We start from the raw sequence: 12,720 nt of genomic DNA on the forward strand, positions 1-12,720 counted from the left end.
TATGAAAATTCGGTCATCACAGAATAGCTGGTTGTGATATTATTATTACTATTATTAATCTGCGTAGAATCGTTAAACTAAAGACAGCATTAGGTTTTTGTGACTTTTCAGGCTTAGCTGTTGACACCACTGAGGTCCTTTCATAAAACCTATTTCCCTGTCGCTACCGCTATTCCTACTTATTATAGGCTGTAATTTCTCAATGAAAACACGTACTGTACTCTGCTGACAGTACAGGTATCAAGGTGGGAATGGGATGTTTTTAACAGTAACGCTGTCCTGGAGGAGATATTTAGATACCTGAGAATGATACAGAACAAACATATGTAATGAAATCTGACTGTCTGTGCAGCTCCAGAGAAGTCAAGATACCGCTTGCAGGCTTTGGTAAATTAAGCGCGCTCAAGAAGCTTTAAAGGCAACATCTTTGCCTGCCATCACAGAAAACTACACCTAAACGCGAGCACCATTTCCGGGCTCGTCACGTCGTCTATAGTGGAGCGGGATATCGGTGTGAGAGGAGCGGGCAGCGGAGCGGTGTCGGTTAACATACCCGGGCTGCTGGACGATAGCATGGCTGCGGGAAAGGGAGCCGGGAAGCCCGTCTCGATATGGGACAATATGCGGATACGGTTCATTGTTTGTTTCCTCGGAGTCTTCGTGTGCTACTTTTACTACGGAATATTACAAGAGACTATGTAAGTAACACTTAGCGTGAGGTATGTTACAGCACATTGTCCTATCCTGTTCCAAACTCCATTATACAATTTACAATTGTAATGCTGACTTGCATGTCGACAGTTACCGAATCATTGCCAGCCTAATTGTACTATGACATAGCTATAAGTAATGCACAACAAACGTACACCATGTGCCAGTGGGTTCAATCTGCTCGTTGTGCAAACTCATGTAAGATATACAACGTTATCTTTACCGATGACAAAGAAAAAGCTGACATTAAATTGACATATTTATGAATGGGGTTTGGCTTGATATTCTTTTCATTTTAGAAAATGCCAGGTATTGATCTCTAAAGTTATACCATTCAGCAGGTGACCTATATTTGTAGTTCTCTAAATCTTCTATGTCACTACCCTCATATGTGTGTGCTTACAGCAAACCTTTTTTCCCCTTCTTTGATTAACACATAAGACCATAATGGTTATATAAAGTTGTCTAGAAAGGGTATATAAAGTAAAAGAAGACTAGTTTCTATTGCATATCACATAATGAGGCCTGACACAGATGGTATGTTGTTACTAAAGGGGACAGGGATCATATCTGGTTTCAAAATGAAAGCTTACCTAGTGTCTCACAAAAGAAACTCTATCACGAACATAAATGATTGCCTATCATTCTATGTCTTTATTTAAAACTATTGACATCACTTTTTCCTATTTGTTCTTGGCAACTATTGCCCATTGAGTTCAGTTTGCAAGTTGTTTAAGATTTATGGTTCCCTAACCAAATGTCACCACCCCAGCCTGTCACTTGCAGTATGGTATCTCCTTTCTAAAAGGGCCTTTCCATAGCTTGAAGACTCTTGAAAGTGTTCAACTCTAATACCATTTACCAGCCCATGCTTTTGCTAGGATTGTCATTGAAGGTTATTTCAGCCTCAGATACAGATTGTCTGTGATCTGTTGCACTCAACACAGTTTTTTCTCCTTGATTCGTCCAGCACTCGTGGCAGCTATGGTCAAGGAGACCAAAAGGAGAAGTTCGTATTCGCCCGGACATTGGTCCTCATCCAGTGCATTGTCAGTGCTCTGTTTGCTAAGATCTGTAAGTATTTACTATATAGAAGAAGTACTCAAATCTATCCAAATGGTTAATATAAAATAAGATAAACATTATCTGACGCTACATCTACCTCTTCATCCTCAGTGATCCAGTTCTTTGAGGGTTCAAAGCCAGACCACACCCAGAGCTGGCTTTATGGACTGTGCTCCCTCTCCTATCTTGGAGCCATGGTGTCCAGTAACTCTGCCCTTCAGTATGTAAACTACCCCACACAGGTACATATGCCCTTTTAGTTGGTAACATGATTCTAATATGGATTTATTAATGTATCATTCCGTCTTATCCTAAATCTTTGTTTTCTTTGCCAATAGGTGTTGGGAAAGTCCTGCAAGCCCATACCAGGTAAATCTGAGAATCACTTCTGTAATCATACGTTGTGTGATTTGACAAATACATCTTATTAGAATGAAGGTACTTCTCAGAACTGGTTTCATGTAATGACAAGCCTGAATATTTGTACTTTCATACTAAACAATCTATAAAAGTTGGTATAAACACTCAAGTAATAATCGGGTGCAGTCTATTACATCTCATGCTCATTTCAAAAAGTAATAACAACTAATGAGAATAGGAACAGCTCTGTCAAACTAATGTTTAAAGGCACAATGAGTAGGATTTTCCAAAAAACAACAACATAAAGGCTCATGAAAAATAATCCCACTCTATCATCACTCATGACCCTCTAGATGTGGGTTGCAGTCACGTTCCCACTCACCTTTTTTTAATAATATGTTCAGGACATTTCTTGTTGTCCATTGCTATTATTATGATGTGTTTTCAAACAGCCATCAAGAAATCCTACTCATTAGCATTTAAAGATTGCTCTTGGTTAAAAGTGAATTAGTGCATTTGTGCAGTTTTGTTCCTGCCTACATCTGTTACAGTGCAAGATCCATGCCAAGTCGTGATCTGTGTCAATTTGACTAACTCAGAGGTTTCTAAATCCCATAGGTTAATGTGTTGATGTATATAACTTAAATAAGCAAGTCAGAATACCCTTGTGTGTGTATATATATATATATATATAGTACATTACAAATAAGAGATAATCTGATATCTCTCTTAACTGATCAAGTACATATTGGGTAAGCACAATCTTTTCACAATGTGAGCAGACATGAGCACACCTGGCAGGTTACAGTTTGTTCTGTTTGTACATTAATGTTATATCTCACTGCTTGTTATCTCTTGACACACACACACACACACACACACACACACACACACACACACACACACACACACACACACACACACACACACACACACACACACACACACACACACACACACTTTCGCAATCCATATTTTCCACTCTGAGGGGGGAAGGCTGGGCATTTTGTATCAGGGTAGGATTACTTCAAATCCTAGAGATGTCACCCTGATATTCATGGCTTAAAGAAAATGTCCATCATGCTGCTGTTGTGTGGTTGCAGTGATGATCCTCGGTGTGACGATACTGAGGAAGAGGTACCCGCTGGCTAAGTATCTGTGTGTGCTGCTTATTGTGAGCGGAGTGGCGTTGTTCCTCTACAAACCCAATAAGAGCTCAGTCGCAGGCGACCATGTCTTTGGGTTTGGAGAGATTCTGCTGGTGAGTTTATAAGCTTTATGTTCCATCCAGTCTGCTTGTATCTAGGAATGCACCCATTGTGAAATTCTGTGCTGATAGACATTTAAAACCACATTTTGATTTTGATGATGGCCATTACTAGTGTTCTTGTTTTGTTTTTTCTGTTATTTTTTTCTGTATTTTCCAAGGAAACAAACACATCCTCATCATAAAAAAAACTGAACCGTTTCAAAGTCACTCAACACTTTATTACGATAAAATGTCAAATTCAACCAATTTATAAAACAACATGTGATATAATCTAAAAATAACTGCTTTAAAAGCCTTTTTTCCTGCTGTACAACTAAAGCACTCAATAAAAAGTTCCTTTTATAGTCAAACAGAAATATGTGTCTAGTGAAGCATAAAATAAACACATCAAATGTAAATCCAACACAACAGTTAGCTGCTACAAATTAGATTTAACACAACAGATAAAAATGGTTGTAGATGTTTGGCAGTTGAATTGGTGCATTCCTACTTGAGTCCCATCTGCTGCCAATCTATCTGTTCCTCCCTCCTGAAGCCATGGTTACTGTGACATTTCCATGACATTTGTCTCCTGCTTTGTTTCGCTATGTTGTAGCTGGTCTCCCTGACATTGGACGGTTTGACTGGTGTGGCCCAGGATCACATGAGGTCTCGCTTCCAGACCAGTGCCAACTACATGATGCTGAACATCAACATGTGGTCCACTCTGGTGCTGGGACTAGGTGAGTCCACCGTGCTCTCTGCCAAACTCTTGTCTCACCAAACATGTGCTGTGAAGTGCTAGGAAGCATGAAGGGTTTCATTCCAACCAAAACTACAGCGGGCCATCTCACTGACTGGCACAGCTGCAGCTAGAGAGGAGAAACTAATGAGCAAAATCACCTTGGTGTGGCTCAATGGCACCAACATATAGCAGAATGAAACTGAAACACTGGTGCACAAGTCCTGTTGCGAAGCAGTTGCAAATTGTCAGAGAAAGCCAAAAGCAGTGGTTCAACAATATGTGGCTGTTTAATAGTGGCTTTTTGCAACACTATAAAGGGGCTTTGCTGAATGTCAATTTGTTATGATTTTATAGCTCTTTTAGAGGTTTTTAAAAAAGACTTTGAATGTTTTTCATCATATTTTATATTTCCTAACCCAAAAAATGTATCCTTGAACTAAATCCTTAATTTCAAAAGTGATCCATCAAATAAAAAAGATTAGATTTGGGAAATGACAATCCCTCTCTGTTTTCAATAGACGTTGACTTTTGGACGTTACAATGCTCTGGAGTTTTTGGAAACAATTCTACCACTGGAATCTAATTTTTCAAACAGGATAACATCAATCATTTAAGCATTTGCCAAATATGTTTATGAAATCCCAATTTTATACAGAACGAAAAGACACAGATTTTTTTTTTCCAGCATTCCAATATACAATTTTAGAATTTGATTTCAACATTATTATTTTATGTTAATTTATAATCTCATTAGAGCTGTGTGTCATCACGGTCGTCACGCAGCTATTATATCCTTGCTGTTGGTCTAATGCACTGTTAAATGTTATGTCATTATTAGTTGTGTTGATCTGTATTCTCACAATAAAGTCAGGGTGAATTACAGATTTGATGCTGTAGAAAATGGCCATCTGAATAAGTGAAAAAGAACGAAACAGTGTGTGTTTAAGGCTCTTAAAGAGAAGACAAACACCATTCTCTCCGGAGTTTAAAACTAATTAATTCAGTGAAGGCAAAGTGTTCAGTCTTATCTTTATTGATAAGGAATCCTGCACCTCAAAGCCGTCAGTTCCATGAGGGGGTTGCAGGAATATATCGAAGAATAAGGCACCAAAACAGATGCAATATAACGAGGGGCTTTCTAGTGTTGGTCACTAATGGGCTGAGAGATAAAGATCAAAAGGTTAAAGCCAGTAAGAACTATAAGACACTGTTATCACTCGTATAACTAAACTAATTGGCAGTGCTTGCTATCTCTCACAAAGTGCCAATCGAGTGCTTCACACTTTCATAGTTAATATTACACTTAAAAAATGCTATGTTTTTATAAGTGATATTTGAATTCCAGGCTATTAAAACTCCTTCAAAGGGCCTCAGGTTAAGGTTTGCACACCCATAAAGACACCACAAATTCATACCTTTTTATAAGAAGTTGATAAGCTTTGAAGTGCTGGTATTTCCCAAAATATAAAGATGTTTAATTCTTCCCCTCCCACAAATCCATGGCAGCCCCGCAACTCGGCTTCATCTTCCTGTTGTTAGCGTATTTCACCACTTGGTGGGGCCATATGACCACACCATCAACATTATCAACAGATTTTGTATAGTTAATAATTTGTTTCAATGCCTGAGCTGTTTGTGTTTTGATATGATATTATAATTATTTTCACTTCTGCTTTCAGCCGTATTATGGACAGGCGAGGTCTGGGATTTCCTGAGTTTTACTGAACGCCACCCGAGCATCATCTACAACATTATACTGTTTGGACTGACCAGTGCTTTAGGCCAGGTGCGTGGATGGAGATTTGAAGAAATCCTTTACTTTGAGATACATTTTTGCCCATTTGCCCTCACCATCGTTACCTTATCAGCAATGGATAGTGACTTTAACTTGAAATCCTCAAGGTTATAACTTTAATGTCTGTTTTTTAAACTCCTCGATCAGACCTTCATCTTCATGACGGTGGTCTACTTTGGGCCTCTGACCTGCTCCATCGTCACCACCACGAGAAAGTTCTTCACCATCCTCGGCTCCGTTCTTCTGTTCGGCAACATCATGACTGGGATGGAGTGGTTTGGCACCATCCTGGTTTTCCTTGGTGAGAGTTAACACTTTGTTGCCTTCTCTAGATGACAGTATATTGTAATGTATCACTGTAAAATTGATGATGGACTTTTATGAATTTATTTTAAAACCGAACTTAGCAGGTAGAGCTTCACTGTAATAAGATACTCCTGTGTGATCACTCAGTACCAAATCCTAATTTAAACATCTTGTATGCTTCACTACAATCACGATTTGTGCACCTTTCAGCTTGTTTGAGATAAAAGCCGTCTAATAGCAGGAACTTTGTGTTAATGGCTGAGCTCTTCTTGCAAAACGCTGTTTAAAACGTTTAACTGTACCCTGAGACAGTTACTCCGTGTGTAATAACAAACACTGCGCCAATTGGGGGATACTTGGGCTTCCCACGCAAAGATTTGGTTGAGTGGTAAATTATGCAATGAGAATTTAGCTAAAGGGGGGTCAGTAAATATAAGGCTGTCAAATATTTAATGTTTTTACTGGTTAAATTGGTCACTTTATTGGTTAAATACAGGGTGTTAAACCTTATTTTCATTTGCTCTTTAATCACATCTTTGGGTTTCTCTCTTTAGGTCTCGGATTCGATGCTAAATTCGGCAAAACCCCCAAGAAGACGACGCACTAAAACGTCAGGAGCACGAGACCGAAAGATTGCAAATTGAAACATTCTAAAGCCAGTATCATATTTTCATAAAGCGTTCTGTAGAGGCACACTGTATGTGCCTATCATATGTTTAAGTATGGTCGGATGTTTCACTTAACTGTATTTAAAAAGAGAGTCTAGCTTCTTTTGTTTACTTAGGATACAGCAAAGAGACACATTTTACTTGGGATCGAGTCCTGAATGAACTGTGACAAGCCATTTCTTTTCTTTTTTTCACAAAATACCTACCTTTTGTAGAGGAATTTGGACTGACTGAAAGAGACTGATGGAAAGTACTGTATCAGAAAAATCTTTAAGTTTCTGAAACCAGCTAACCTCCCTTGAATGGATATTGAAACCAAACAAGGCCTAACTCATGAACTTCCACAAAATAAGGCTTGGTTGGCAAAGTCATGCTTGAATATGTGTAATTATCACATAAAGGCGAATGATTAGCAAACAATCAGCCAAGTATCATGTCATTTAAAAAATATAAACGGTTGTATGTATCGCATTGTTGTATGTCCAATCATATCATTGAACTGTTTTTACTTTTATTTTCTACAAGTTGAAAATAATTGACCATAAAAAGGGGAATTGTGATAATTGATGGTGATTTTCTTTTTGTTACACAGACTTACTTTACTTGAATGGTTCAATCATTCAGTTGAGATACTCATCTTTGAAAAATAGCTATAAAATAATACTTATGATACAAGGAAAATCCTAAACGCTTTTAATATAACAGTTTTCTTGTATTTTGATAAGTGCTTTACAAATTAAATGTACTATTATTATTAGTATAAATTGCTTACACACTAAATGTTAGGTAAAGTACAACAATTGAAACTTAACTTCACCTCAAGTCATAACTAAACACATTTCAAGCTTTGCACCCAATCTGAATTGAACATGTTACACACTGCACAAGTTTCGCTACATATAAGACGGCAATCTAAATTTGCCATCTTGCCAAACACCTCATTTCTGGATTGTCGTCTCAAATCATATGTCAGGAAACTCTTTTGATCAACCATGGAGGAGGCCTTCGACCAAATTGATGCAGTGTCTGTGCAAGGATGAATTTCCCATTCAAGAAGATTGTTCCCTTGCCATTTCCCCGAGAGTACGCAGCCTGTGAATTGGACAAAGTGTTAGGACCAGATCTGGTAAAGAAATGTTGGGACAAGTTTTTGTTTGTAATTCAGGCCTTGTCTTTTGTTCTTCTTACTATATTTAGAATGTGTTCTTTTCTGATTTCCAGTGCAAAATACAACCGTTGGAGATGCACAGAGCAGAGGTATTGATTTGTTTTGCTATGGTGAAAACACAAGTGTGCTTATTACCCTAAATAGCACATTGGAATAGCACAAGAGAGCCTAACATAAGACCCTAATATAATAGCACCTTTTGAAAATTAGGCAATTTGCACAAAAGTGCATTACGAAATTAAAAACATTTAGAGCATTGGGGTATAGTGCAATGTTTTCAGGTAAGCTATACATCTTTTATCTTTTATTATTCTAACACAGGTGGAACATGTTTGTAATTTAAGGGACACCTGCTTAAACATAGGAAACAATGTTGATAGGCTATTTCAATTATCTCAAGAGTGTTAAACGAATGCATAAGGCTTAGTTGGAACCACAACTTAATTAAAACAATTATCAGATGGAAGAGCAACATTATGTGAAACGGGGGTGTTTTAAATTAAATATAAACTGTACATTATAATATAATGTACAGTTTAACACTTTTACAGTTATAAGCTGTAGCCTACCTTCAGCTTCACTGTAAGAACACTACCAGTTAAAATACGTGCATATGGATTTTTTTTTTTAATTTAATTTTAAAGAGACACTTAAAAACTATAAATTCATTAATTCCTTGCTCCGTATGTATAACAAAGTTGTGTTATTATCTTAATAGTATCCTTGTAGTATTCTCCAAGTCTATTTTTATTTGAACCTTTTCTTTCCAAAGATTTCATTTCGTTCATTTTTATCGGACTCTGTTTTAATTCTTGCTGCTGTGAAGGGCTTTGTGAGTATGTTTTGAAATCTTTCATGCAACAACAAAAAATTCGCTTTGGCATTGCCCGAATAAAATGCTGTTTGGAAATACAAATTAAAGCCATACAGTTATATATTGACAAAATGGTACAAAATTACTTTGTATATACAGCTGTAGTGTGCCATTAAAGCTCTACAAGGTACTGATAATAATTACTAAAAATGTGATTTTGCCACGGTCCATCAGGCGGTATTTCTAGCACCCTCTCGGAGTTACCACAGGCCTTTCTTCCGCCCGAACTCGCAGATTTAAGTGTCCACCGTTTTGGCAAGACTGGTTGTAATCCGTTTATTACTGTACAAACTCAGCCAACACAACATCAAAATGCTCGGCATGCTGCGCAAACAGCTTAAGGGCCACCCAGCTGTAAGTATATGTTGGTGTTATATCAGAAAAAGAATGATATTAGACGATTTTGTTTTAAACGTCATCATCCGTGAATGTGTGTTGCTAACTTAGTTTAGCTAACCAGTTACCAAGCAAGCTAGCATCCTACCTTTGACCGCACTGACTTTGAGAAATTCTGTTAAACATTTAAAGATGCTTTACTGTTAATTGTATTTGTTTAACTAGTATACTGCAGTACACGGTTTTCTCATGCAGGGTTTGCCAACACTATGTTGATGCTTTGGTGTCAAATAAGGTCTCGGCTTCATCTACAAGACGATAGCAACGATTATTAGCAAGAGTGTTTGCTGTGCTGAAAATAGCATCACATGCTACTAGTTGGCGTGTTAGCTCGCTAAGTAGCGTTAGCAAGTTTGTTTTCTAGGTGTTAACTCTCCCTAGAACTTAACATTTTGAACATATCTGTGAACAACTGTAATTTGACTTGTGTAAATTACCTCACAGTGACTGCTTCTTTGTAATTAACCATATGATAATGAAGAACAAAGGTGTCAACACAATGTAGGTATAGTTTGCAAGGGCAAATGATTTCAGGTAGGCCTACAGTGAGTATATACGTCAAATTGTATAGGCAACTGCATTTTAAAGATATTTTGTCTTGTCTAGTTGTGCCAGGCAGTGTTAATTGAAATGCTTCCTTGAGCTGTGACAGTTCGCCTTTATGTTATTGAAGGTTACATATCCTCCTGTCTGTCACCTACAGCTGATCCCACTGTTATTCTTTATCGGTGGGGGGGCAGCCATGTCCATGGGGTACCTTGCTCGTCTGGCCTTGAGAAACCCTGATGTCTGGTAAGGACTCTAATCATTAAACAGGAAACGTTATTTTAATATTACATCCGTTTTTATTTTTTCCCTTTTCTAAAATGGCAAGTGGCTGGTAGGTGTTGCATGTTATCTGCTGTTACTGAGATCTGCAGATTAGAAAAAAAGGAAAAGATGCAGACTGTTATTGCAAATAATTATTTTACTACTCGTTGATGAATGTCAAGTTAAAGTCTCTGTTGTTGAATCTTTCATAACTCTAATTCTCCTGTACAGCTGGGACAAGACGAACAACCCAGAGCCCTGGAACAAGATGGACCCAACACATCAGTACAAGGTGAGACTTTGACACCGCATTCTTTTAAATCGTACTTTTGTTACAGTTTTGATTGTATGTACTGAAGACTGTTGTTTGCATTGTATGGATCTTTGACTTGTTGCTGAGCCATGAATAATTCCTTCAATTATATTAATCCAATCACATAATCTGGTTAACCCTTACCTCTAGTAAGACATCTGATGAAGTCATTAACTTCTCACACTTGAATACAAGTTAAAAGGGCAAGTGCAAGATTATGCTCTGCCAAATACCCTAAAACCTAAACTTGTAGTTATCCGAACTCACTTTCGGCTTTCAATGCATTTTTTTCTGAAATTTCCACTGTTGAGCTGAGATTTGTTTTTGTATTCTCAGTTTTACGCAATTAACATGGACTACAGCAAGCTGAAGAAGCAAGGCCCTGATTTCTAAAGATCAAATCTGCTGGACCAAATGCATTAAGATGAGCTGATCCGCACAGAACCATTTTAAACTTCAGAAGAAGAACATGAGGGATGCAGAGGCTACAACCGCACAATGATTAATATTTAAGTTTTCTCATTGCATCCTATTTGGAAACCATGTCTCTTAATTCTTATTTTCAATTGTTGTTCAATAAAGTGAATGAGTCTTTTCTCCATACAGAGAAAAGGAGTCGTTTCATTTATTTATGGGCATGTTTCTTTCCATGTCCTTGATCATGTGTCATTTTGTATTGTCACTCTTAAGTCATACAAATAGATGTTTGCATTAACAGCCTCCACCCTCTGTTTACAGTTATGTCATGCTTCTCAGTTACTACATGAGCTGTGCGCTAACCTCATTTTACTTCTGTCCTACAATAACCCAGCTGCTGGTAAGATATGTGCCACACTGCTTGGCTGTAATCCCGAGCCTTATCAGTATGGCACGGGCAGACTTTAACCTGTCACATTAGAGCAGTGGGCTCCCTCTGGTGGCAGTATTTACTGCAGTTTATGAGGCCTGCCAGTTGCAGGGCTTCTGCTACATATGTTTTTTTTAGCTTTCAGGCGATGCTGTTTAAAGGGAAGATTGAGACACCATGTCTCTCTCTGCAAAGGTTGACTCTGTTTGTTTAAAGCAATAACATGTTCTAGTGTAACACTGGGCAGTAGAAACAGTACGGGAACATGTTGAGGTGTTTCTCTTTATAGAATGCCATCGCTCTCAGCCAGATTAGTTTGTAAATGTCAACAGGTCGTGCCGTCCCATATGCAGCTCAGGGAAAATGTGACAAGGATGAGCAGCCAACGCATTGCAGAAAATGTCAAGGAGACATTCATATTTGAATAGAAGCCCACATCTAAATCTTCACCCGCCCTCTCCACGGCTGGAGCAATCATGTATCTCATTCTTCACCTCAGGAAAAATTAAGTTCTGGTACATCATGTTATAGAGTGCCTCATTTTGGAACAACATTTGAAATGATTCAGCATGTTCACACCAACTTTTAAGAACCCCTCGTACACACAAAATAACTTTATTTATCCTGAGCTCCTTTATTTGTTGATGTAACCTGTGGTTTTCATCTTCATTGAGGCAAAATGAAAGCAAGTGACGTGCTGTGGCTGAAGCTTTTGAAGGGGGAAAATCAACACTAAATGACTCATTCTCAGGTAAAGGAAAAAACATGTCTGCCTTATTTATGCTGCAGGGTTGAGAGTTATTTGCCTTTTATTTAATTAGGAGTGAAATATTTCCATCAACCATGATAACTTTGATAAATTGCTTACATGATATAAACAATGTAATAGCAGAGAGAAACATCTAATTTGGAAGTTAATATAACCCATAGTTTCCCACTCAGGGTCTGTACGGTCCAGAATATTTTGGCGGTGAAAATCCTTCTGCAAATCAGGGCTTTGGTATACTTTCTTAACCTTACTGAATGTAAAAAATGTTTTGTATCTGAGTTTACTGTTACAATACTGCTACAAATCAATAATAAAAGGTCCTGAAAATAAGACTTTTTGTTGTCATGTGTGTAATTTTTAATATCTAATATGGAAATCTTGTGTACAGCCTTGCTAGTGTTTCTGTCTGTAAGGCAGGTATCATTAACTATGTTCACTCTGTGTAGGATGTTATTAACATGCTATCATTTGCTAATTTGCATGAAGCACAACATACAACTGATCTTGATGGGAATGTCTTAAGTTTGTCAATTTTTAAAGGCTTAACCACATTTATTTTATCCTGATGGCACATAATTAAACACGAAGGTATCACCATGCGGGTAGCATAATGTCTGTACCAAATATTATGGAAACCTAATCAG

General features: G+C 37.8%; 2 protein-coding genes across 2 annotated transcripts; both read left to right on the plus strand.

Annotated features, from left to right (window-relative positions):
- Nucleotides 1–165: 165 nt before the first annotated feature.
- Nucleotides 166–7,461, plus strand: slc35b1 (solute carrier family 35 member B1). Its single transcript, XM_010768738.1, has 9 exons — nt 166–698; nt 1,682–1,785; nt 1,888–2,018; nt 2,115–2,145; nt 3,240–3,397; nt 4,002–4,128; nt 5,810–5,916; nt 6,073–6,226; nt 6,786–7,461. Exons 1-9 carry the CDS (start codon nt 574–576, stop codon nt 6,836–6,838), a joined length of 990 nt encoding a protein of 329 aa, XP_010767040.1. The 5' UTR covers nt 166–573; the 3' UTR covers nt 6,839–7,461.
- A 1,677-nt stretch (nt 7,462–9,138) lies between these two features.
- ndufa4a (NDUFA4 mitochondrial complex associated a) lies at nt 9,139–11,088 on the plus strand. The gene is made up of 4 exons (XM_010768724.1): nt 9,139–9,295; nt 10,041–10,129; nt 10,379–10,439; nt 10,797–11,088. Exons 1-4 carry the CDS (start codon nt 9,254–9,256, stop codon nt 10,851–10,853), a joined length of 249 nt encoding a protein of 82 aa, XP_010767026.1. The 5' UTR covers nt 9,139–9,253; the 3' UTR covers nt 10,854–11,088.
- Nucleotides 11,089–12,720: the final 1,632 nt, after the last annotated feature.

Source organism: Notothenia coriiceps, unplaced genomic scaffold, assembly GCF_000735185.1.
Source record: "Notothenia coriiceps isolate Sejong01 unplaced genomic scaffold, NC01 NC01_scaffold00000339, whole genome shotgun sequence".
Classification (NCBI taxonomy): Eukaryota; Metazoa; Chordata; class Actinopteri; order Perciformes; family Nototheniidae; genus Notothenia; species Notothenia coriiceps.